At 50.4% G+C, this 27,665-nt stretch overlaps 1 protein-coding gene across 5 annotated transcripts in view; it reads right to left on the bottom strand.

The window, feature by feature from the left end:
- Nucleotides 1–27,665, bottom strand: part of HIPK2 (homeodomain interacting protein kinase 2) — a 187,450-nt gene that overhangs the window by 95,416 nt on the left and 64,369 nt on the right. For all 5 annotated transcript variants that reach the window (XM_036863333.1, XM_036863331.1, XM_036863334.1 and 2 more), the window contains exon 2: nt 25,802–26,885. In XM_036863333.1, coding sequence (XP_036719228.1) covers nt 25,802–26,885 — 1,084 coding nt within the window. The remainder of the gene's footprint in view (nt 1–25,801; nt 26,886–27,665) is intronic.

Below are 27,665 nucleotides of genomic sequence, written 5' to 3'. Positions count from 1 at the left end.
GAGTGGGTCTAATTATCAGCCCCTCCTGCTCCAAACTAAACAAAATTCTGGCCAAAACAGCCCAGCTTTGTGCTCAATAATATTCTGAGGCAGTTTGGGGGCTGGTGGATGGATGGGTGGATGGGAGAACAATCTAGATATGAGATGAAACAAGATTTCCCACCGACAGGGCAAAGATCTCTGAGAAGAACCCAGCTAGGCCCCTTCCTAGCCATGCTCTGAACAGCTGAGTTTGAGCACACCAGTGGGTAAGTCTGGCCTTGTTCTCCAGCAACACGGGTTCCTGTCAGCCCAACCCACTGCCAGGTGCTGCCAAGGCTGGTAGACAGACACAAACTTCTCACTGGGCCTGGAGGGACAAGCCCAGCGCCCACCACGTGTGCGCACCCGCGCATGCTGCGTCCCTCGCACTGCCCCTGAAGCCTGACCGGACCCAGCCTGGCGAGGTCCTGCTCCTCCTTGGCCGTGTGGGTCTGGCACGGACGACACTCATCCTCCGGATGCTCTCCTGGCTCTACAGGTTCCTCAGACTTCTCCACATTCATCCTCTCCGGCTCCTCTCCGGCCGCTGCCGCCAACCGGGAGTGTGGAGTAAGTGATAACCTGACCTCTGAAAGTCAGAAGCAGTGGAGGGCAGCCCGAGACTGGAAGACCCAGGAAGGTCTGGGGGAACTGGCTTCTTACTCTCCCACCTCTAGAGTCTGGGTCAGATGTCAAGAACCAGAAGGTGGGAGCTGACGGCTGCTGTCGGGGTCTCTTCCGAGGGCTATGCTGGGGGGTCTGCTCCCAGCTACAGGTACATATCTCAGAGGGCTGGTCTTCTACTTATTTTCTACTACAGCCTACAATTTTGGCACCAAATGTTTCCCTGAATAATGTGGTATGAGATAATATTTGTCTATCACTTGTATGTCTCCGTTGACTACTATATTTTTTAACATCAGAGATGAATTTCCATGTACAATCATTTTCCCTCTTCTTACTTCCTCTCCAACCCACACCCGGAGAACCAACTTAACAATATTAACGTTCACTACAAGGTGAATTCTGCTTATGTGTATATTTAATGTTACCAGTATAGAACCTGAAAAAAAAGTTGGTGAAAAGGACCGTTAACACACAAGACTTTGGGGTACTTTCAGGGGCTTTCGTGTATTAAAATATACTTATACTTTTACTTCTAGTTTTATTAAGTTCATGTCTTCAGGTATCATTGCAAGTCAAACCCCAGTATTCGCAAGGCATATGAAGAGAAATTCTCAAAATGAAAAAAACATAATTGCCAGTTGGTGACTCAGAGCAATAGCTAAAGATTAATCCTGTTATAGCCAGGAGGTGCCTTTTGAGTGCCAAATTTGCCCAGGATGTGAATGCAGCCGTGGACCCTCCCCAAGAGCTGGGGAAATAAGGGACTTCTGTCAGGGAGGCCTGCTCTGCTACGGGTGAACACTGACCAAGTCGGGCCCAGGCAATCAGAGAAGTGGCCCCATTCTGCTAGTGCTAATGGGGCTGCCTAATCCTATCACCACAATGAAGTTCATGCACAAAACAGAACCCTGAAGTTCTCATGATTAAGGTTTAGCCAGTACAAGTGCATCACCTTGAAGTTATTTATGTCACATCTTCTCTTATGAGAAAGAATCAACTTGCTATCCATTCTGGGATGAAAATAAATATTGCCTGTGAAACGGTCCCAAATTATTTTCATACAACGCCATTTACATGTATTCGCTGAACTGCTGAAGGTGCCCAGTACTCTGCCTGCTACAGGGGAGCTGTTCAGAAATGCTCCCACCTAATGAGCCCAGACCGGAGCTCTCCCCCTACAAACCTGCCCATCCCTGCCTGTCCCTCACGTCCTGCTGGTCCAAGGGTGGTCTGAGGGTGATGCCTGACTACCACTGAACCACATGGCTCAGAACTCCAATGTCACGGCTTGAACTTTGCTAGAGACTAACTGGGGTCTAGAGGTACCTAACTCGAAATCAAAAAAAGAGGAGGAGGAAAGGGTCGGGACAAATGAGTCAGTAACCCTGCGAGACACAGAGCTTCCCTGATGGGGTCAGAGACAGAGGCAGCACGGGGCGCAGGGGCACACAGGGGCCCAATGTCAGGGACCCGAGGACAGGAAGCAGCAAAGGTGACAGATTTCAAAGGGACAGCAGGGCAAGTGTTTGGAGGAGGCGTGCCCGGCGGGCCTCTGGAGCACCACAGAGCACATGTTGGCCGGTTAAAGGAGCAGGGACCACGTCAACGCGGAAACGCCTGCCTGTGTTTAGTGTCACGAGCACAGGACACGGCGTCAGCGGAGCCGGGCTGGGGTCCCACACACACACTCGGGCCCTTGATGGATGCCGAGCCCCCTCCCAACCTGGGGTCGGATCCCAGCCAAACTCGGCCACGCAGGCCTTCCGGCTACTCCTATTCAGCCCCTGGCCGGGGGCCTGAACCCTAAACCTAAACCTAGTATGTGTTTGACGTCAACGTGCTGAGTGGGACCTACACTGAAGGAGGTGGGATTACATAATCATCAGATGGCTTTTGGCGCTTCAGTGCTGGGATTCTGTGGGAAAGGTTCTCTTTAGACAAAAGCAAACTCCCCTCCTTGCTATCACCGTCCAGTATTGGATATATATGGGGTGAGCTGCAGAGCCCCTATAGTTCTATAGTTTCTATTGTGCAAATATCTGGCACCGCTGCTGATAAAACTGAGCAACCAACAACACGGCAGTTGCTGGTCATTTAGCACTCGGATGAGCCCTTTACCATCATCATTAACAAACTTCAGCGTCCAGGTCTGCGGAGGGAGTGCCAGCGAACTTGATGTTCTCTTTTTATAAGACAACACGCTAGATAGCCAATGTAATTGAGGCTTGCTCTTTAGAGACTTTTTTCGCCCCTCATAGTAACATGTTGCTTGGAATCATTTAAACTCTGACCTGGCACCACTGTATGGGACACAATTTATGCATGAGAAGCTGGACTAAAATGAAAGCCGGGGTGTTGGGGGAGCAGGCTGGGGCTGGGGACCGCTGGCTCGCCTCCTTTCTGGCTCTGTGTCCTGGGGCAAGGGAGGTTCTCAGCTTCCACATGCGTAAGTGGAGCTGATGGAACGGAGCTGTTCTGATGAGTAAAGGGAATCGTACACAAGATCATGCTCTGTAAAGTATACAATTATATTTATATATTAAAAAGAAGCAATAAATTAAGAACTGTGCCCTATGAAAGAACTCCAGATATTCTCTGGAATAGAAGTATGTATGTGGTACACTTATTTCTCCTTTCAGGGAAGGTACTGAAACTATCACAACCAGGTTGTATAAAAAGAGAAGTTTCCAGAAAATTCTTTATTCAAAAATAAAACTTAAGAAAGGTAAAAGGTATTTAATGTACCGACATGCATAAAATCTACTTTTTAAAAAAAAAACAAAAACTAGTGCTCAGAGCAATGCCAGTCTGATGCAATCTCTAACCATAAAGTATCTGAAACAGTATTTTCTTTTTAGTTGAGATGTATAAATGCAGTAACATTTGGAGCTCATGTATTTGGCTTCAACGATGACCTAGAATATAATCCAGAAACTGGAAGTGAACTCCAAAAGGCCTTAGAGCGCCACAGACAGGTGTCCTGGAGTCCACACGTGAGGCTTGCGCGCGCCGCATGGTGAGGGGGTCAGGCCCTCCCCAAGAGCCTGCTTCACACAAACGCCACCGGGCAAGGGCAGAGCCGTGGGGCTGCCTCGGTGCCCCCTGCAATGTTCCACATCCTGGACATGCACAGCAATCCAACTAAGGGGCACAGGGCGCGTACTCTCCCCGCGGTGGGGACTGTGGCCCCAGACATTAAGGAGAACTCTGTCCTTTTCTGCAAAATGGGGGTGGGGGAGGCAGTTAAGAGCCATGTGATAGTAATTGTACTTTTCTTACTGTCTTCCAACTGAGATAATACAAAATGCCAGAAAGCTATGACAGTCAAGTAATGCTCTTCAATATATTCATCACAAGAACGTTTGTATGCCTCAAAAAAAAAAAAAAAAAGTCCTGTGCACCTGTACCAAATGTAACTAGTGTACGCACACTATGTGGGGGGAGCATAGAGAGTCCTCCTACATTTGTGACCAAGGCCCAGGCAGGGAAGCAGAAACTATGGGCCTCCAGCTCTGAAATCCCAGGAGTTAATGACTTGCTCAAGGTCACATGTCCGGCCTTGAGGCCAGAATCCAGGTCTTTCGGCTCCTGCGTCAGTATTTTTTCATCACCTTTAACAAGGTGGCTACTGGACTCTGCAGTCATGAACGGATTAGAACATCACACTGGAAGCGGGGAGGGCTCGGCACACGGACAGCAGTGAGCGGAGATGACTGAACCCTGGGAGGCTCTATGGCTTAGTGGTTACACAGTCATGGGCAGTTTTCTTAACCTCTCTGAGCCTGTTTCCTCATCTATAAAACGGCGATAATAACTAGCTGCAAGAGTTGTGCAGAAAAGAGATAATGTACGTATAGTTCCAGGCACATAATGGGCACTTAATAAATGGCAGCTCTAGTTATTATCTTAAGAACTAAATGAATATAGCTAACAGGAGCCTTTTAACTCTGGAGCAAAGAGAATGAAACATCTACATAGAATACGTAAGTGCATCTCTGTAGTTGAGCACATTTCATCACATCATAATGATAACCCTGAGGGATTCAGAAAAGGCTCAGCTGGGGGGAGAGCACCCTTTGGGGGGAGGAACCTGTGTTTGGGAGTCTGATGCTCTGGTCCCAATCCCAGCAGTCCTAGTTACTAGCCTTGTGACACTGGCCATTGGTTTCCTGAAACTCAATTTTCTCATCTACTAAATGGGGATAATAACGGTTGTCATGAGAATTAAATGTAGGCCTCTGGCCTTTAGCAGGTGCTTATTAAATGTCGGAGCCTTTCCCCCTTTGTCTTCTACTCCGTATCAGATGGCAGTGGGTGCTTTGCTGTCTTCTTGTTAGATTTGTGTCCAGAAAAATGAAAATATTTTTAAGTATGGTGTTGAAATGGGTAAGTTTCAGTCACCTGGAAAACTTATACACACAGGATATTCTTTAGTTTTCAGTACTGTGTGACTTGTGTGAGCATTTCTGAAAAAAATCTACATTCATTAGAGCACTAAAACACAGTACGCAGCATGCAGTAAGCATTTAATGAATACTTGCTGCAAATTGAATACATGAAAGGAGTGATAATCCAACCAAAAAACAAGCAACTTTTATGTGCATAAAAAGTGCAGTCTTGGGACTTCCCTGGTGGCGTAGTGGTTAAGAATCTGCCTGCCAGTGCAGGAGACACGGGTTCGAACCCCGGTCCGGGAAGATCCCACATGCCGCGGAGCAGCTAAGCCCGTGTGCCACGACTACTGAGCCCGTGTGCCACAACTACTGAAGCCCGTGAGCCTAGAGCCCGTGCGCTGCAACAAGAGGAGCCACCACAATAAGCATGCGCACCGCAACGAAGAGTAGCCCACACACTCCACAACTAGAGCAGGCCCGCGCGCACCAACGAAGACCCAACGCAGCCAAAAATAAATAAAACAAATAAATTTAAAAAAAAGTGCAGTCTTTCCTTACAATAATTCGTTCTAATCTGAGAAAAAAAATCTGGAATTGAAAAAGCAGGAACATACTTTTTTTCCTATTCAATAAATAATCAAGAATGGTTAAGTCTAGGTGTTCTGCACAACTCAGTACTTTGGGTTTCTCAAATTTCTCTTTTGACCTGGCTGACATAGACTATTTAACTTCGAGTTAGCTGAAATTCACTTCATTTTCCTGACTCGTGAAAGAGATGTATTCAGTAAAATCCATGCCCTCACAGCTCTCACACAGTTTGTCCTGCCCAGACACATGTGCACTCACAGTGCCACCAGACACCAGATGCGGGGCAAGAGCGAGGTTCTGTCACCCAGCCCAGCGAGCAACACCCTCTTCTCCACCATAGAGATAACGTGGACTGACCGTGACATCCCAGCCACACTCGGCTCGGAGCTCCGTGGGGCGTCCTCCCCCAGGGCAGGACCAAAGGCACATTCTTCCAGTGCAGGACCACCTCCTGTCTCTGGAGACACGTGGGCACACCGTCCTGGTCTACCTGAGTCTCAAAGGGCCACGGACCAGGGTTCAGCGGTCTGGACAAGACGACCGTCACCTGCCGGCCCGATCACTCCTGTACGTTCCAGTGCTGTCCATGGTCACGCGAGAACAGAGAAAGACGGTGAAACGTGAGGGATGGGGGCAGCAGTGTCTGCTTGGAGTTGGTGGAAGGATGCGGATGGGCAGAGGAAGGTGGGGGAGGAGGGCTGGGAGGAGGGTGATGGTCCCAGGCCAACCCGGGGCAACTGCCTGGGAATCACTTATGGGGCGAGATGCTGCCGCAGCCACATTAGAAATTCCCTGCAAAACGGCTGAATGATGCTACTTATCTGCCTCAGATGACGGTCACAATATAAAAATTCCCAGGGTCACCCCATTTTATAAGCCAGCTTCTCCTGGCTAGCTCCTCCTCAACACGTCCTCCTCTGGCTGCGACTTTGCCATTTTGTCAAGAAAACAAAATGCCCGTCTTCAGCTCAGTGCATGGGCTTCCCTCACCAACACCATCTCCACGAAAACCCAAGGAAAAAGTAACAAAAGTGACATACAGTTTATGAATATTCACACTGTCTCCCACTGGTGGACCAGCAGCCACATGTGTTCTAGCATTAGAGGCAGAGGCTGCTGGCAGCTGGTTTTCCAGGAACAGCGGTCCTTGTCATCAAAGGGACCATCACAGCGGGCAGCTCCAGAGCCAAGGGTGAGGCCTAAATATAACTGCACAGCCGTCGAGAGGTCGGAAGCCACCTTTCATCACCGGCCAGCTGGGTGGCCTTGGGGGGTTCACCACACCACCTCCTGGGGCCACCCCATCCATGAAATGGGACTGATGATGTCAACCCAGTTACCCGACGTCAGTGCTTCCAGGAGGAAAACTTCTGTACGCATGACACAGAAATGGATCTAGCTGAGCTTGAGGACATTAGAAAGTCTTCCAAGAGGGCCAGAGGAAAGCAAAGAACCAGAACAAATCAGAGCTGTTCTACTGAACAATTTACAGGACAGAAAGTTTGTTGCAACCAATACAGACTTCCAAGAGGACAAAGAATGTACACTCAGGAGAAAACTGTAGGGAAGGGAGATGTACAAATAGTCACTAAGTATCCCCCGTAAAAGCTGGTTTGGACAAATCACCCCAAATCATGGGGAAGCATGACTGGGGAATAAAATGGCTGTAAAAATAGGAGTTTAATGAAATCTTATCCCACTTAAGACAGCGTAACTTTGATCATACTAATTTCTAATTTTCCTTACTGGATTCTCCTTGAGAGAGGGGTCTGCTTCTGATTCATCATGGCACCCTGCCTGGCTTATGACAGGTATCCAATAAACGTTTACCGAATGAAGGAGGAACGAAAAGCTGTAAGTCAAGATTTGGAGAAGGGCAGACATATCACGAATGTTTACGACAGTTCTGGGAGAACTGGCCAGAAGGGGAAAGTGCATTGCAGACCAGCAGACACCAAGGCAAGGAGCAGATACCTGGAAAGCCATCGATAAGATAATGCTTGTGGAACTTTGGTTGGTTTTATGGAGAGTAGGGGGAAAAAAGCAAACATGTAAATATACATGTGGTAATATACAAATTCCTTTTTCACCTAAAGGCCTGTGAGAATAAAATCTAATTATCTACGTGGCAATCCAGGGGTGGGGGAGGGTGAAACGCAGAGTCTTTACTGATTAGGGAAGACAGTTAATGTGAAAACAAAACCCAGGTACTTTGTACATCCTCTAAATGGCAGGGCCAAGAAAGGGTGTGACACACAATGGGCACAGATGTAAGGAAGGGCAGAAAGGGCCAGGGGGAGGCAAGCATGAAAGGAAAGTACTTGCGTCTCCCTGGGGTCCACACTCTCCAGGGGACATACTCTCAGCATTTTCTTCTTCAGAGAGGTTGACATTTCCGTGCATTTCCACGGGCCACGCCTTGCATGTGTGGATTTCATTTAATCCTCACACTTTTCTAAAACAGTGTTGCTGTCCCAAATGTAGGGATTAGGAGGGTTAAATAACCTGCCCAAGGACATAGTAAGTTGCAGAACTAAGTTGCAGGTTTGCCTGCTCTAAAACCAGCAATACCATATACTTTAAGAATACTAAAAATGTCATAAACAAAGGTGTTTTTTTTTTTATACCAAGATTAGTCTCCCTTATAAGACAGAGGGAGAGAGCAAGAGCCACCCCCGGCTCACCGTCCACACCGCACCTGCTCTGCAGGTAAGATCATGCTCCTCAGAACAGCCCCAACCTCCACTTTTACACACTCGGTGCCTGGGGCCCTCAAAGAGAGTGAAGATAAAGCTGTTGCTTTTCTTCCCGAGTCAAGGAAAAAACAAAACAAAACAAAATGTTCTTTAGTGTTTCAGCCTAGCACCAGAAAAGTATAAATGATCCTAAAAAATCTGCTTTTGTAAGGATTTTAAAATCAGCTCCCATAGTTACCGCACAAATACAGTTCTCAAAGCTACTCATATTCAAGCTGGCATTTTTAACAATGCTGGGTCCCATGTACAAATAAACCAAAAAGGGCCTAAATCTCAGTTCCCAGTAAAATCTCATCCCACTCCAACTTTTTAGCCTGAAAAAGTTTTTTTTTTCTTTTTAAAAAGTAATTTATTGAGGTGAAATTCACATAACATAAAATTTACCATTCTGTGGTATTTAGTATATTTACGATACTGTGTGACCACTACTTCTACCCAGTTCCAAAACATTTCCATCACTCCAAAGAAAAACCCCTTGCCCTTTCAGTAGTTTCACCCATTCCTCCCCACTCCCTGCCCTGTCAACCACCAACCTGCATTATGTCTTTACGGGTTTATCTGTCCTGTTCATATAAAAAGAATCACACAACAGGAGACCTCTTGTGTCTGGCTCCTTGCACTCAGCATGTTGTTTTGGATGTACACCCATGTGGTAGGGTGTGTCGGAATTTCCTTCCTCTTCATAGCTGACTAATATTCCGTTGTAGGAATATACCACAATTTGTTTAAACATTCATCCACTGCTGGACATTTGGGTGGTTTCCACCTTTGGTCTATTGTGAATAATGCTGCTATGGATGTACAAGTATTTGTCTGAGTACCTGTTTTTAATTCCTTTGGAGTGGAACTGTGGGTATCATCTGGTAATTTTACATTTAAAACTTTGAGGAACCGCCGAACTTTTCCATAGTGGCTGCACCATTTTACATACCCACCAGGAATGTAGGAAGGTTCCTGAAAAAGTTCTTTTAAACATATCTAATTTATGAAAAAAAATTCCTGACATGATTTTTTATTAATGCTGACCTTTGCAGCTCATGAAAGGCTTAGGGGATTTATGTAACAGCTTTCCTTTAACAGTCCTTGTGAAATCTCTAATCCTCAACACCCCCCCCACCCCCCCATCAAGTATGGAGAATATGTTAATCACCAGAACGGACACCCAGGACATTTACAATCTAGCTAGTTGCCCAGGACTAACACTCAGGACACAATTACAAAACAAATCTAAGTCCAAAAGTTCCATCAAATGCAAGGAGGCATAAAATACAGAGTTTTAAATGCAACAAGAATTTATAGCAGACAAGGGAGAGATGCACGGAGAGCAAAGTGGCCAAAGAAAGATGAATAGAGAAATGAAGCCTGAGTAAGACCCTGAAGGACGGGTACAATAAATAAGAAACACAGTAACCCCTGGCTTCCATCCAATGGCCGCCTTATGGACTGAGGGGTGCTCTGCTCTGTTACTGCAGGGTAGCTTGGGCAGCAAGCGTCCTGAGAAGTAAACGAAGAGCTGGGAACCTCAACCTGCCTCGCCAGCACAGAGCCCCACCTCATTTCCCAAGAGCGGCAGGAAGCAAATCTCCTGCAGAAGAACCCCCCTCCCACCTGCTAAGAAAGGCGACATTGTCGTGTTTCGTTAGAAATGTTCAATTTCTGTGGCAAAACAAACCCAGCAGTTCTCACGCTGTGCGGGCAAAACTGGACGTATTTAAGTGTGGTGCGTCTGGCTTGCTAGATGGAAGGAGGGATCACATGAGTATGTACAAGGTCCCTCCCCGCTTCCCCCGCGGTGCCTGGACCCCTCCACCGCGCCGAGGCTGCGTGTGCCTTCCTTCCACAGCAAGAAGTTAGATTTCTGTGCGGAAGGACGCTTCATCAAAGCGCAGGTCAGTGTGACACTCGGGCACACCCTGCCGTCCGAGGGCCGGGCAGGGCCTGGAGTGCGGGTCCCTGCGCCCCACGCCCGGGTGCGGTCTTCCGCAGCGCAGAAGCCCCCAGTACTTGAACTTCAGCGAGCTGACGGATCAACTGCTCTCTACCTGGCACTGCCGTTGTCTGCATCCATCCTATTTACATTTCTGGGGGGTAAGCTCTTGGGGCCGAGGCTGACCGGTCCCCGAACGCACCGAGGGGCGAGGTGTTGCTGCACGCCCTGGAGGACGCGCATGCGCACTGTGGCCGCGCGCCTGCCCCGTGGGCTCTCCCACCCGGACTCGTTCATTTCCAAGCGGGCGTAGATACCGTCCGGTTCTGCGAGTCAAAGACACCACCTTTCGCTACCACCGGGACAGGGAGGGAGCAACAAACAAAACCAAGCAGTATGCAAATCCCAGTGTCCGTGCGGAACCAAGCATGGACTCCCAACGTGACGGGAAAACGAATCATGGCTCCACGGGCCCCTCCAGAGGACAGGCCGCCAGTCTGTATGAGGGTGGGGAGGGCAGGAGGGCAGGAGGGCTGACGGGAGCCCGCTCAGATCAAACACATTCCTGGGCCTGCGTGCGGCCCGGGCCTGTGCACGGGAGCTAGAGGCTGTGCCTCTGCATCCGACGTTGTTCTAGGTGTCTTGGCCCGGGGCCCTCCACCAGGGCAGGAATGGCCTGGACAGAGTGGGACACGCAGGCTGCACTCGTGGGGCTGGTCACCAACACGTGGGTGACCCCCGACAAGACACTGACCACACAGTGAGACGGGGACAACGCTGCCCGAGCTACCCTTGGAGTTATTGATAATGGTCACATAAAGTTCCTGGAACACAGAAAATGCGAGTCACCATCGTAACCAAAGGCCCAGGCAAATCAAACGGTTAATTCCCCCCTCAGACAGGGTCTGCCCCACTCGGCACTTCTGCCGATTTCTTTGGTGGCTTCATGTTCCTGAGACTTTCGTCCAAATGGGTGTGTTCCTAAGACATGCTCTTTCCGGAGGAGCTGTGGCACATTCCCCAAAGGTGGGGTGGGGGGCCCGCGGTACCCACAGCATCTGCAGTGTCATGCACACAGGTGTCTGACATCACCTGCTGAAGAGAGCTTGTAAAGTAAAGCAACGAGATGAGGACATGGGTCTTTCTGTACAAACCATGACACAGAATATGAACAGGAAAAGCTAGAAAAAAAATTCTAATGGCTCATTTTCAGAGAAAAATCTATCTTCAATCTTACTGTTTCTGTCAGCACCAGCAGAAACCTCACTTGGGTCCGCATGGCCCCAAACTGAGAGCCACACATGAATACATTTCTTGCAGGGGCAGCAAAGCAATTAACTGGCAACCTTCTAAGAGCCGAGCTCTCGCTTAACTGTGTCCCCAGAGTCTACGTATGGTGGTGCCTTGGTGCCTGGAGACGTCCCACCACTGCTGTGTCCGCCTGGATTAGCGTGGGAGAACCTTGGGGACACAGGTAGAGGAAGACAAGAAGAAGGAACGGGCAGGATAGAAAGGAAAGGCTGGGCGTGGTTAGAAATAGTAACCTATTTACAGTCTCCGCTATGCCCAAGGCTCGGAGGGGCTACGTGAGGCTAAGTACAGTGGGGCGAACTCACATAGACCTTCAAGGTGCCCACGGCCCTGGTGTGTTACGTCACCTGGTCCAGCTAAGGAGATGGCACGTCAGGGAGGTTAGGAGATTCACCTGAGTCACACGGTTGGTGGGACACTGAGACCCGGGTCTCTGTCTCCGCGTCACCTCCCTAGACGCCGCCAGTGGTGGCTGGTCATTTCAGGTCACTGTAAAGTGGGTTGATAACATCAGCCCTGGTTCTTTCACAGGGTCTGAGAGCCAGACTCTGGCCCCAGGAAGTGCATAATTTCCTTGGAGGTCAAATGGACAAGTGCATAACATGCCAGATTATACAACGTCCGAATGTCTCCGGAGGAAGAGACCATTTCTGGCTGTGGCAAATCTGGCACTTGGGCTCCACCACAGGAGCCGGACAGGGCTGGGTTCTGGGGCCTGGGTGCAGCGGAGGGCAGGGCAGGCATCCTGGGAACACTGTGGGCTCACACAGGTGCTGAGGGCGAGGCTGGGGCCTTGGAACAGGACTCCGAATTCCGGGCTGGGAACTGGGATGTGGGAGCTAGAGCAGGTAACAGAGGAGGGAACATGGAATCAAGGAAGGAGCTGGAGGGAGAAGGAGCTGTCTTCTGAGAAGGGAAAGGGCACATGGAAGAGCAAGGAAGGATGCCCCAGTTCTCCTCGGAACTAATGTACAGAGAGCAGCCTGGGTGGCATCACGGGGCATGGGAAACAGGGGTGGGGTGGCCATGAGCTCAGATCTGCAAACGCACGGACCTCTCATTGCCAGGAGAGTCACAGAAAACCCCTGTCTTCAACCGGCCACTCTGAGCTGCAGAGGACACCATGCAACGACATTTACATGCTGTGGGCTCGTTTCTTCCAAGGAAACAAGTGAAAAGTTCCTGTCAGTGGGGAGGGAACGGAAGGAACATGGCTCTGTGCCCAGCATGTGGCCTTGGGTCACGGCCCAGTTATTGGGGTGCGTGGCCCAGGCCGTGCTCTTGGGAACTGGCCTCATCACGCCTGGGATCACCGCTGGGGACGGGAGCCCCTCTCCAAGGCCCATCACTCAGAATGCAGGCAACAGAACCCACTGCATCCAAGATGGCACGCAGGTGCCCTCTCTTTAGAGGGGATAAAAGACCTTTCCTACAAAACCAGCCACTTCTCTGTAATAAGCATGAATGTCCCCACAGATGAGAGGCCTGCCGTTGGGAAAAGCTGGTTTTAGGAAAGCTATTTTATCGAAAACGATGTTGCTTCACACCTGGGTTTGCTGGCCACGGCCATGATGATGTAAGAGCCAAGGGCAGGGTGCTGTAGGCACAGTAAGGCTGGATGACCAAATTCCACGAAGACCATCTTCCTCCTGGACTCCGGCATTTCAGGGGTAACAGTCCCTCACTTCTCTGTCTCTAGCACTCACTGTCCTTCACTTTTAGAGGGCAAGTCCATGACCTATACATGAAACGGCAGATGTAAAGTACAGAAACTGCGGGATAGAAGTGCTTCCGTCATCAGCAGCTGTTTATTCCCCAGAGTTGTTTTCATAGTTCCCTGGTCCAGCAGTTTCCAGAAATGACTGTTGCCCTGCTGGCCATCCTGTTACAGGATGAACAAAGATATCTCTTTTACCCAAACACAACACAACAAAAACAGGAAGAAAAACTAGGCAAGATAAAGTTGAAGGGTTTAATATTACCAACAGTTTCTTAGAGATCTTTAAGGGTAAATAGATTCTAAATTTTCACTTGGAATTTTTTAAATTCAATTTTCCGATGCAAGTTCTGTGAGTTTTAGCCTGTTACCACCACGACAGTCAGGACACAGAGCAGCGCCATCTCCCGAAGATGTCCCTGCCGCTCGTCAGGGTGAATATTCACCTTTCACAGGGAGAACATCTGACTCTCAGTGCCAGAGCTATTTCTGTTCTGGTGGTTCACACTTAGTTCATTTTTATTTGCCAATGTAAGTTCTAATTTACAAAGAGAAGAGGACTAGAAATCCTTCACTGGTGGTCAGTGGGTGACAAAGAAGCGGCACCAACAGTTTATCCCTCATGTTCTGGCCAAAAAACTTTGATTTTTATAGTCAATAATTACATAAATAAGGTTGTGACTGGAGAGTCACTTCCCCAGTCACACGAAGCAGGATCCGAAGGGGCTCCAAATATGGGGAACCCTAGGGACCAGCCTACCTGCTGCCACTGACCTCGCACACCCACACTCTCCCCACGGAGCAACACACATCACATATACAATACACACTAACATACATGCCACACATACAATGCACACACCCCAACACACACAGCCAACACAAACCCCCCCCAGATACCAACACATCTCACATATACAACACACACGAACACACATTCACACATCCAACACACACACCACACATATAGTACATACCAACACACACCCAACACACACATATAACACACACACGCACACGCACATGCACACGCACACCTTCGGGGAGTCCTTGAGCAGAGTCCTGCCCATCACTCCAGTCTTGGCTCCTGGACCCTTCTGATGTCGGCGGAGACGGACAGTGGATACGGGAAGCACGACAGGTGGCAAATGCAATGTAACCTCCTGAAGCTTCCCGTGCCCGCTCCCCACTGCCGTGAGGCTTGTGTGCCCAGCCCAAGTGCAGGATTCATAGCTTCTCTGAAGGTACACGAGCAGCGGCAGGAGGGTGCCGGGCCCATGCCCTCAAGTCAAGAACGCTGCACCCGTGTCTCCCTCCTGACTCAGAGGAAGAGACGTTGCTCCTCTCCTCAAACGCTAACCCTTCACCATTGCACTGGACACCGTCCCTTCCTGACACCAGAGGAAACCCACCAAACATACTCCGTTAGCGCCTACTGGATGTGAAGTACGTGCTGGGCCTCCACGTGTCCACAGAGATGAAAAAGAAACGACACGTGATCCCAAGGAGCTCGGGAATACTGGGGATGTCGATAGCCTACAATGATACCAGGCCAAATAAAATAAGTGCTAAGCCAGAGGCACATACACCGGGAAGGGGGCCCAGGGGAGAGCGTGACGGTTACTTACAGCAGAGGCGAGGTGCACACAGGTGAGCACACACCACAGCCATCTCGTTTAGTCCTTAGAACAACCTCAGGAACTGCTGTCGCACTTCCCTCATAAGAGAAAGAACAATGAGCCTCAGAGAGGTTTGGGAACTTGCCTAAGGTCACACAGCTATAAAGTAGCAGATCTGGAATTCAAATCCAGATCTCTGCCAATAGAGTGATGACGATAAGAATAATGATAATGATGGTAACAGTAGCGGCAGTAAAAGTAATAATAGCAGCTAACATGGGCTGAGTGCTTGCCACGTGCCAGGCACACGCTGAGCAGCGTGTGGGGAGCTTTATCCTCTGCGGGAGATCTTCGTTCACTCAGTTCCTAAGTATGAAGACAAAGTTACGGGGCACACGACTAGCATGTCCGTTAACATCTCAAAAACAGGAAAGCAGATCAGGGGTTAGCGGCCCAGAGGACAGGGCTGTCTCCACACGTGCAAGGTTTCCTAGTCAGGTCTTGCTGGGCTCGGCCCTTTCTTCATACGGGGAAGTCATTTCTAATTTTCTGTAAAGGTGTAATGGGACATGACAGATGTTGGCTGATTTCAGGGAACTAATCTGTTAAAAGCTGAGTCAGCTGTCTTCAGGTTTTAAATTGAAATCTCACAGGTTGACGGAACGAACATTTTTGCTGAGATGTGTCTGCTCCCCAAAAGGCTGATAAAGGGGGCCCGTATGATCCAGGGTTTGGAGACGCTGGATGCCACGGACCTGAGGTTTAGGGCAACAGTGAAAGGACTGTAGGAAGGACTACAAGAAGCTGGGCACGTGGGTGTTTCTGGTGTGTGACAGTGTGAGTTGAGCTATAAACATATGGGGCCACTGATACCATCTATCCATCCGTCCGTCCGTCCGTCCATCCGTCCATCCATCCATCCGTCCATCCATTCGTTCGGCCAGTTAGTCACTCGCTCATTCAACAAAGGCGCCTTGGGAAACACACCTACGACAGCTCCGAGCACCAGCAGAGAGAACGTGGGAGAGAGTAACCACCTCCACCTCACCCCACGGTTCTGACAAACTCATGCTTCAGGCACCTCCCCCTGCTCAGGTATCTTCTCTCTCAGACACAGCCTCCATCTCCCACCTCTAGTGGGCAGGCTGGCCAGATAAAAAAGGAGAGTGGGGTGGAGGCAAGAGTCTTATTTTTTTTTTTTTAGCTTTTCATTCAGATCTCCCAACTCCCCCCAAAACCAAAATTTGGAGTTCAACTCTGAATTCTTAGCCTGCAATACTTAAATTTGCCTACAAAGGCACTTCCCCTGTATTCCCTTTCCATTTTAAAATGACACACATGTCATCGGTGGGGAGGACGGAGTGGATCCCCGAGCGCAGGGCTGGAGCTCACACTCTGGGTCCTTCTGGGCTCGTGTCACGTTCCCGCTGATCTCGGCCACAGTCACGTGGTCTGTTCTGCTTCACAGTCTCCTCAAGCCCACCCAGTCCTCGAACAAGCTCGGCCCAAACAAAGGCACAGGAGAGTCAATACCCTCGAGGGCCCTCGGTCTCAAAGGGCCCAGAGCCCCAGCCTCCCCGCTCCTGGGGCTCAGTCCCTGAGGCCTACAGCAGGCCCCTTGGAGGGAGAATGGAGCCACCCCCTAACTCCTCCCGGTCTCCCCCCACCCCATTCCCTTCCTCCTGCTTCCTGAGGTTTTCTCCCAAACAGACACGCTGCACCCAAGCCCTGCCTCAGGCTCTGCTCTGGGGACACCTAACCTACGACAATTGCTTCTGCAATGTCACCATCTCCATCTCTGCCCAGGAACGAGGGCCACAGCCCAGTACTCATCACCAAGAGCCCTGCTCCTCCACCCGGCTTTAAGACCCGGTGAGCCAGAGGCCGATGGGGCCAAGTAAGAAAGGGAACGCTGGGCTCGAGCTGCCCTGGCAAGGCTGTGGCTGGGCGCTCCCTCCTCCTCTGGGGAGCTGGTGAGTGGGTGGGGAAAGGATGACCCGATCTGTCCCAGCTGTGATGCAGAGATCTGTCCCAGCTGTGATGCAGAGACCCGCAGCCGGGGGAGGCCAAGGGCAGGGGGGAGGGGGCCCATTCACTGGGGAGGGCGCTCAGGACTCAGAACATATAATACAAGCGGCCCAGGGAGACTGGGCAAAGCGATTCAAAGGCAACATGCTCTGCCTTCTCGGCTTAAGGAGAGACGTCTACACCGGGGTAGACGAGGACAGCGAAGCCTGGCACGCCCACCGCTGGCTCCCCAGGGACAGCTCATTCCATGACAGATTCGGGGGCAGAGCTGCATAGCTGAGGGCACTCCTACTCATTTCTTGAAACCTCAGCACAAAGCACAGTGTCTGGCACATCTTCGGAATTCAAAAAATTACTTGTTCGATGCATAAATGAGGATTATAGCTCCAAACCCAGCTGTGGCTACAGGGAGAGTTCGGTAGCTACTAAGCGGTAAGTGCTCCGTCGATTGCAAATTATGCAAAAAGTCACGTGTATTAATGTCGCCTCTGTCCATCTGCTTCCCCTCCCAGCCACCCACTTGCCAGTTCACCAACCCACCCAGTAACCCCTCCTGTCACACGCACCAACGATTTTTCGATCTTCACTGTCACCACCATTGAGGCATAAGGGGTCGGACCACCAGGAATCTAACAATGGGGCCCCGCGGCGGGGCTCTCAGCCACCCAGGTGAAGGGCAACAGCCCCATGCCAGGTTGCCCATGGCAGCCCCACTTCTCCCATTTTGACGGCGCAGGTGGTAACCCCCTCTGTGGGGCAACCGACTCTGGGATCCAAGCCACCTCTGGCAACAGCTCTCAAAGGACAAAATAATAGTTTAAAAAATGTAAATAAATAACTAAAGCAGGAAGAAACTCCTGGAGGTGATGGATCTGTTTAAGGCATAAACTGTGGTGACGGTTTTACCTCCAGACTCACCAAGCTGTACGCATTAAATATGTACAGCTTTTTGTATGTCAATCATACCTCAATACAGTGGCTTTAAAAAAAGAATTCGCCCCAGAGCTTGCTTAAATCTGTCATCTGGCTGCACCCCCCAGAGAGCCTGTTCCTTAGATTTCTTTTGCAACCCAGGAATCCCCATTTTTAACAAGCACCTGGGTGATACTTTGGCAGGAGGGTCCTTGGATCACCCTTTGAAAACAACTGGTTTATACCTTGAGCTCAAGAGTGGTTCCAGCCCTACTGTCCTCACGTTTGGGGACATGTAGATGGCAATTCTGCAGCAAGGCAGAAAACTGGGCCAAGTTTCTGGGGCATGAACACTGCTTCTGCACCTGGGCCCTTGACCTCTGGGGTTGCTCTGGTTGGTTCATGTGGTCTGTGAACGCACATGGTTTTTCAATGTCTTTGAAGTTGTGTGTGTGTGTCCTTGCGTGTATACGCATGTCTGTTGCATGTGTCTGTGCGTCTCCCTCCATGTGGCAGGCATCTATGTACATCAGCATCTCTGCTACAGCTGAGCATTAGCTTCTGTCACCAAGGCGCTTGCGAGCACACCTAGCTGTGCGTATGTCATGCATGGGCTTATACTGTGTTATCTGGGTTTACTCGTGTGACCGTGCACGTGCGTGTGTGTAGGCGGGACTGGAACACCAGGGCAGAGATACACTCAAATACACAGAGAGGTTCTCCCTTTAATTATTTCATACTAAAAAAACAAATTCGATTTCAAATTATTTCACCACACAACTCAAGGTCCTAGAGACAAGTAAGGGAAAACTAAAGACAACCTAATAGCCCAGATAACTTATTGATTACTTCTCCTCAGAAAAGACACTGCAACTCTCAAAGCTTTTACATATTTATAACCACCTCCCTCATCTGGGTGAATGAGACTGTCAGTGGGTGGAATGTTTCACTCAATATTCTCAAGGGTAAACTAGAACCCTTTCCTGTTGTATCTACTAGTAATAAAACACAAATTAACTTAAAAAGCTAATGCCTGCAATGCAGATGCTTTCAGAGCTCTTCTTTTCAATCAAACCTAACTTCTAGTCAGGAATCTGCACAAGCTATGCAATTTTGGAAACTGTTTTTATGACTGTATTAAGTTATGCCCCTTTTTTGAAGTGACTTAGAGAAAGACATTTTGGAAGACGCCGTGTTCCCTGATGATGGGAAGGAGATGATGGAGGGTCCCCAGTTTGAGCCAATGAGGCCAAGGTCAGCCCACAGGAGACAACACTGTCCCCTGGCCATGGACTAAGCACAGGCCCTGGTCATAATGAGATCCAGATGCGGGGGTGTGGGTGGCTCACAGTTGACATTCTACCAATATACTGACTCCGTGGAACACAGTCAGCTGGGGATGGACGGGGCCAGGACTGGAGCTAAGGTCTCTGAACTCTCCTTCCAGAGGCTATTACTTGATAGCAGTGGTGGGACTTGAAACCCGGTTCTGGAGGCCAGAGCTTCACAACTGTGCCTTAGGGAAAGCAAAGTCCATAAACAAAAGACAGCAAAACAAACAAACGAACAAAACGTATTCCCTCTAAGCCAACTCAGCAATCACAGTACCAGAATTTAAAAGCATTAAAAGTGTTCACATTTATACTGGCTACTGGCGGGGGATGGGGAGGGGATTCCCATTATAATCTAGGGCCTCTTCCCTTTATTTATGAATAACTACTACTGTCTCCTAGCCTCTGGGTTCTCCCCAACTTTTTGCCCCCACTTCAGTTGATTAACTTCACTAATATCCTTAACTTCACTGAATTACTCCTTTGTTAAGTCCAAGCCCCTCAAGCCTCCATCAAAATTCTCCACGGTCAGGCCTCCCTCACCTAACCCTTATTTGCCAGCCCAAGCCTTCAACTCCTTGCACATGTCACTGTCATCCCCCCTCCCCCCATCTTCCCTTATTAATTCCAATCTCCGTGCCTCTCAGGCTCCCCCCACCCCCATCTCACACTTCCTTTAAGATGGACCTCAAGAGTACTTCAATATAACTCGTTCTCTAAAAACCTTCCCTATTAACCCATCTCGCAAAATCTTTCACTGAGGGGGCTTCCCTGGTGGCGCAGTGGTTGAGAATCTGCCTGCTAATGCAGGGGACACGGGTTCGAGCCCTGGTCCGGGAAGATCCCACATGCCGCGGAGCAACTAGGCCCATGAGCCACAACTACTGAGCCTGCGCGTCTGGAGCCTGTGCTCCGCAACAAGAGAGGCCACGATAGTGAGAGGCCCGCGCACCGCAATGAAGAGTGGCTCCCGCTTGCCACAACTAGAGAAAGCCCTAGCACAGAAATGAAGACCCAACATAGCAATCAATCAATCAATCAATCAATCTTTAAAAAAAAAAACTTTCACTGACTTTGAATCTCTGTAACCGGTTTTTCTCATCACTGGTTCCCTAGAGTCTCAATGAATATCTGCTGAGTGATCAAACATTTGCAATATCAAAGTATCAGAAATACACTCTAGGCAATTTGTGTCTTTTAATCTCCTCAGAGAAACCATAAACTCCTCCAGATTAGAAATCTTGAGCCTTATCTCCTACCCGTCAGTACATCACAGGACACACAGTAGGCACCCAATGAACGTTTGATGAATTGAACTGAATTAAAATATATCTCCCCCCCTCACCTAAAACAACCATGGAATCAATTTGAAGATAGTGTCTGAAACCAAAAGAACCAGGCAAAAAAGGTTACATTATTCTGAAAGAGTAGATTACTGGCCTTTTCTTTATGTCCTAAATTTTTATGCACGCCCCACCCTTTTTCTTTGGTCCTGGTAATGGTCTTAAGTATTTCAAATTAAGTCTAGACAAGAGTATTTTGAATAACCGGAGCAGAAACAAAAAAATCCACACATTTTAATCTCCTGCCTGAATGGCATGTCTTTTTGTTTGTTTTTCCTGAGTAGAGCTTAATATTTAGTCTTGTTTTCACACTGACAGTGGAAATACCCCAGCATCAGTTTATTGCTTGCTCCAAAAAAATAACTGGCATCAACGTAGAATCAAATGCAGTAGTCCCCCCTTAATCACAGTCAGCCGCGATCCAAAAATATTAAGTGAAAAATTCCAGAAACAAACCATTCTTAAGTTTTAAATTGCCTGCTGTTCTGAGGAGCGTGATAAAGTCCCGTTCTATCCCACGCAGGACGGGAATCTTCCGTTTGGCCGACACACCCTGCCCATTTGTCTCCTAGTAGCCGGCTCGGTGATCAGACTGACTGTGGCCTCGTGGTGCTTGTGTCCAAGTAGCCCTTATTTTACTTAATAATGGCCCCCAATGGCAAGAACACTGATGCTGGTAATTCAGATACTCCAAAGGGAAGCCGGTAAAGTGCTTCCTTTAAGTGAAAAGGTGAAAGTTCTCCACTTAATAAGGAAAGAAAAAGAAAGTATGCTGAGGTTGCTAAGATCTACGGTAAGAATGAATCTTCTATCCGTTAAATTGTGAAGAAGGAAAAAAGAAACTCGTGCTAGTTTTGCTGTCGCACCTCAAACTGCAAGTTACGGCCACAGTGTGTGATAGGGCTTGGTTAAGATGGAAAAGGCACTGAATTTGTACAATAAGATATTTTGAGAGAGAGAGACACCACATTCACATAACTTTTATTACAGCATATTGTTGTAACTGTTCTATTGTATTATTAGTTATCAATGTTAATCTCTTACTGTGTCTAATTTGTAAATTTCCTATGCATACGGGTATGTATGCTGAGGAAAAAACACAGTGTACGTAGGGTTCGGTACTATCCTCAGTTTCAGGGACATCCACTGGGGGTCTTGGAACGTAACCTGGAGGATAAGGCAGGGACTTCCAAGGTATGTTCACAGAAGTGCATAGGATCTGCTCCAGTTCCATCCCTTGGGGTGTGAACACTTCAAAGGAGACACCCTTAAGGACCCCTTTCTCTCTCAGTGGGCCTCCCACCACCTGCACAAGCTCACCTCTGATTCCCCGTGGTGAGTCTTGGGGTGTGTGCAGGGAGAGGACTTTCTCCGGGGACACCCCTCTGGAGACTGGGGTGCAGTGGGTCTGGGGCAGGGCCGTGGCGGTAGTGTGTTCTTAACACGCTCTCCAAGTGATTCTCATGCACAATAAAGCCTGTGACCAGCGTGGTTTGATGGTTTAACTAGGTAACTGAACTTCGAGTTGGAAGGTCAGGTTGGAAGGGGCTACCCACGCATCAGACTTAAACGATGAAAAAGGCAGCCTTTGTTTCCTGAAAAACACACGGTCAGGCTTCCTTCACAGGATACCTACGGCAATATGCCTGGCCTCGACCAAGCACGCGCCTAATAGCCAGGGGAAACCATTTGCTCCCCGAGACACACCTACTTTTCCAGGCACACCCCCCCCTCCCACGAGGACAGGAACATCTCTTTACATCAGACTGTTTCCACATCACTAGGCGGGGACGACAGTGGGCTGAGACATTTCATACTGTCCATTTAAAAACAGGGCAGGACATTAAATGTCCTCCTCTTTGAAAGTGAGGTCGCCGGGGGATGATGGCCCAGCTCAGATACAGGGGGCCGGGGGGACCCAGGCCCTGCCGAAGGCTGGATCCACGGGGTGGTGACTCCTCTACTCCAGGTGGCTCAAACACAGAGCCTCTCACGACGCAGCTGAAACCGCCGACCTTCTCAGATAACAACGGACCACTGAAGAGCCTTCTCCACCCACCTCCTCTCCCCTGTAAGAGGCAACACAATCAGGAAAATCGACTGGACGAATGTGGCTGGGAGCCGGCTGTCCCACAGCAAGGACTGATGCCGCCCGGGCTGGAGGCTGTCCGCAAACCCTCAAACTGCTGTGTGTGGTAGCAAACTATTCCGGGGTTCAGACGAGACCCGGGGGAGGAACAGGACGCTGTGACCGATTTAGAGATGAAGCATCACTTCAGCAGAAACACTGGGCTGGCTTTCATGTTGACTGTGCCCTTGAAAGCAGAGCTGGGCACAGGGGGGCCACCATGAGGACCCGAAGGACACTCGCCTTTTTTGCTCAAAGCGACCACAGGAGGAAGGGGTCCTGCTCAGAAATTTATGCAACAGTCACATGAGGTCTAAAGAAAGGGGTCACCTCACAACCAGAGGGGGGGCTTCCAAGGCAAATGGGGGCACCGGGGCCGGAAGTGGAAGACAGAGAGGGGGGCTAAGGAGAGCCCTGGACTCCCGGCACACGAGCCTTCCACACTCGGCGGAGCGGTTTCTCCTGCCGCCCAGAGCTCCTGCGCTGGGGTCCCCGGTACCCGGGCACCGGGGCCGACACGAAAGCGCAGGAAGCCTGGAAAATCTGTCTGCTGCGAGAGGGGTGCCACGTGTCACGTGGGCACAGGAAGGTGAGAACACGAGCGAGGCCAAGAGTCCCGAAGTCAGCTTACCCAGTGCATCAAGTTTGGCTCTAAGTATGCATTGCCTTTTAAATAGAATTTTTAAAAGCCTTTTTACAAGTTGCTCTGCTCAAGTTTTAGAAAACATGAATAAAGCCAGTATCATCCATTCAACGGCATCAAGTTAACAAAATAATAAAAGCCCGAGCAGCCTTGACTTCGCCGCAGTTCACCCTAAATTCAGGCCAAGACCTAGGAGGGAGCGGCCTGGCATGCTGAACTGGCACCCCCAAGTGTAGAGTGACAACGGCAGCGGGGAGCTGGCCAAGGCACTGGCTATCCCTCGGATGGGCTGGTGACCCTAGACGATGCCACCCAGAGCTCGCGTTCAGAGAAGGGCACTTTGTAAAGAGAACGCCTGTGGTTCCGGCCCCCGGCCAGCCTCCTCCTTCACCCTCTCCCCTGGGGTCCGCAGGGCCTGCTCCCTCCACCGTCAAGCCCAGGCTCCCCTTCCTCGGTGGCCCCAGCCCTGGGCTCACAGCCTCCCTCTCTGCCTGGCTCCGGGGCTGCGGGCCTGACAGCAGACCGCAGAGGTGTAAGAAGCTGGTGAGCGGAGAGGAGCCGGGTGAGCAATACAGATCCACCCCTCCCGGAGCCCAGCAGGGACGCAGATGCGAGGCTCCTTCCTGGATGCTCAGGGCAGGCGGGTGGGGGGAGGACAGCACGGTGGAGGGGCCTAGAAACCTGTCTCATTCGGGACTGAGATGAGGGAGGTGAGGGGGCAGTGGGGACGTGTGGCCTGTGGCCACAGACCTCCCAGGGGAAGGGGTACGAGGTCAAGGACAGAGACCCACGGGCTGAGGGCCGGGCGAGGGCACCTGCGACACAGCCGGCCGGGCCGAGGGGTGAGCGAATCGGCAAACGAGGCGTGGGAGGGACGGGTGTGCCTCGGAACGTGTGACGGGCCAAATGTGCTGACGCGGCTCAAGCACGTTCCCCGCCTTTCTCCGTGGCCGGGAAGGAGGTGTGGGGAAAGCACGTGCTCACTCGGGGGTCGGGCCAGCGGGGCTCGGGCACGGAGGAGTCGTGGGACCCTGGTTTTACTGCCCACGTGTCAACCTCTTAAATGTGTTGTCAGCCCCATCTTCTCATGGGAGTTTTAGTTTCGTATCTTGCCAACTTCCATTTTTCACCAGACCGTTCAACATCCCCTCAGACACAGCCCATCACCATCTCCCCAGAAGAGACTCACTTGCTTCCCATTTCCATCCAAGCCCTGTGCACTGACCACGCGCCAGATACGGAGCCAAGAACCCAGCTGCGTCCCGGCTCCGTCATCCAACAGCCCCAACACGGCTGGTGCCCGGACTCTCCCGGTTTATGGGTCAGGAACGCAGGGGTTAGAGAAACGAGGCCACCAGCCCAGTCGCACAGCTTAGCGAGTGGAGGGATGAGGCTTTCCTGACCCCAGAGCCAGTGCCCTCATCTGGGTCCCACCAGGGCAGCGATTCCTAACCCTGGCTGCGCACTGGGAGCCCCAGGGGAGCTGTGACAAACACCCACGTAGGACGCCACCCCCAGAGATGTCGATGACTCAGTTTGTGGGGACAGGGACCTAAATCAGGTTATTCCTTAAAGCCCGCTCCACCCACCGGTGATTCTGACACGGAGCCAAGGGTGGGAAGCAGTAAGCCACAGACTCCAGGATGGCGAGGGCCTTGCCTCTGCTCTCCTGGCTGCGTCCCGGTCCCCAGCGCTGTGCCTGGCTCATGTTAGAAGTGAAATAAATCCTTGTTGAACGAGTGAAGGAATGAAAGCGTCACACTTTCCCACCAAGGGTGCTACAATCCTTCATCTTCCTGACCCCAAAGTTCTCCCACCGCCGGAGGACGCTGACGGGTCCCTCGGCTACGGATCTCCCTCCTCCCATCCCCTTTCCACGTGGACACAGAGTCATCTTCTCAGAGCACCACTTTCATCCTATCACCCTCTGTTGTTCAAATGTTTCGGCACTTGCTCCACGTTTACGGACACAGTTGCAACCCCTTCATCTGGTATCTAAGACCCCAACATCCTGGTCCCAACCTATCCTTGCAATCAGATTTTCCATCACCCACGGATTCTCTGTTCTGCCAGGCGGGCGTCCTCCTGGTCTGCAGTGCGAGTCTTGCCCATTCTTGCCAGAGCGACTTCATAATGCGTGTCCCTCTCTTTCCTTCACCCATGTCTGGATTCTACCCGTCCGTGACAACCTGACTCCCCGACCATGCCTTTGCTCTCTGCCCCCAGCCCCCAGGAATCCCTCCCAACTCTGAACCTCTACACCAAGAATCTTACTTGGCTCCATTCTTACATGGCTTCTAATCATCATTTCAACGTGCACATGTCTTAATTTCCCGACTAAATCGTGATCCCTTGAGAGCAGCAATTTTACCTCCCAGGCAGTGACCAACACCGCACACGCTCTGTGAATGCCACGGGGCATTCAGCATCTCCTGTCTCGGGGCAAACGGCCTTACCTGTAATATCTGGACTGCAAGTAGGTGGAGCACACAGCCTTGGACACGTGACTGGCTGAACCAAAGTCGATGACCTTGACTCTGTACGGTTGTCTGGATGGATCCACCAGCATGATGTTTTCCGGTTTGAGGTCAGCATGGATAAGACCTAGGCTTTTTAGTTTCATCAGGGCTGTGGCAACCTGCTGGAGGACCGGGCGAATGTATTTGAGGGGCAAGGGGCTGAACTTGTTCTGCTTCAGAAAGTCATAGAGGTTCTGCTCCAGCATCTCAAAGACCAAGCACGTGTGGTTCTTGTGCTGGAAGCACTCGTAGGCACGGACGAAGTTGTAGTCGTCGGCGCTCTCTGTGCTCAGGCGGGCCAGGATGCTCACTTCGATCTGACCTTGGCGGGCGTATGACGGGTGGTTCTTCAGGATCTTGATGGCCACAATCTCATTGGTGCCCCGCTTCCAGCACTTGACCACTTGCCCAAACGTCCCTCGGCCCAAGAACTCTAAGACCTCGTAAGTGTTGGTCATGGAGCACAGCACCTCATGCTGGACCAGCTGATAATCCCCCTCGCTGTTGGAGCCACTGTTTTTGGAAGTGGCAGTCGAGGTGGTGGCAGTGGCTACAGTGGCCCCACTCGCATTATTCTGAATCATGGGTGGATGCTCTTCGATGATCTGCACGCTGCTTGTGTTCTCGATCTCCTCACTCTTCCGCTTGAGTCCGCATTTTTGGTAGGTATCAAGAAGGCTCACAGTGCTGCGACGCATGAGGTTGTGCGGTCCGCCGAGGACTGGCCCGGTGACGGAAGTGCTACTTGCTGATGTCACGACGATGTGCCCGGTGCTTCCTGGGAAGATGATGGTCTGCTCGTACGGTAGGCTGGGGTTTGGGATGGGCAGGGAGGCGCTGACGGTCGTGGCGGCTGGCTGGGATGGTGGCGCGTTCTTGCTCTGGCCATACACTTTGCTGTGGGAGCCGTACCCGGTCATGTCCCAGTTGGAACTCGGCTCTACTTTCAGTTTCTTCACGCTACAGAAGGCACTTGATTGAAGGGTGTGAGGGGAGAAAACTTGCACATGTGAGGCCATACCTGTGAGAAAGAGAAAGGCGAAAAGAAATATCTTAGTCACCCTTACACGAATGAACGCGACAGAGCCACTTCAGTTCTGACCGGCAGCATGGGTCCTAGAGTATACTGTCTTCTCACTTCGAAACAAGGTCAGAAAAGTGAATCTATTCCACTCAGAAGCACCGTCTGGTCACTCAGTCTGTGGGCTCCAGGGGTTCCAGTGTTCCGCCTGCCACCACCAGAAGGGTGGGAGACTTGCAGGGTGAGAATACAGTCAAGACTCAGAAACACAATTAGAATACCAGAACTTAGTTCATTATGTAGTTTTTTTTAATAAATATTGTTTGTGATAGAAACAAATTCTTCCTCAGTTCTCACTGGGTTGCAATCCTATTAAAACTGAAGACTGTATCAGGTGGCCCAGCTAACTGTCACATACTTAGTTGTCTCCCATGGTCGGCTCCTCTCTGTCACAGGCCCTAAGACTGTCAGGCTTACTCATCTGAGGAAACAGCTTCCATACAGGTCCAATCACAGAGCCACTCGTGATCTGCTAGCTTCTGGATGAACCATAATTACCCCCTGGCATCTTAGGCACCTTAAATAATTCTGTAGGGTTGAATCGACCAGCAGTTGGTCTGATGTTTTCATTTAGACAGTCTGAATCATTTTATCAGCTTTTTTTTGGAGGGGAGGAGTGGGTAGCACAACTCATGGGCTCTATTCACTCAGCGTTCCTGCTAAATTTATCTGTCAATAAATTTATCTAGAAAGTCATACTATTTCATATCAAAACCTCAC

Source organism: Balaenoptera musculus, chromosome 9 (assembly GCF_009873245.2).
Source record: "Balaenoptera musculus isolate JJ_BM4_2016_0621 chromosome 9, mBalMus1.pri.v3, whole genome shotgun sequence".
Lineage (NCBI taxonomy): Eukaryota > Metazoa > Chordata > Mammalia > Artiodactyla > Balaenopteridae > Balaenoptera > Balaenoptera musculus.
This window is presented reverse-complemented; position numbering and strand designations above follow the sequence as displayed.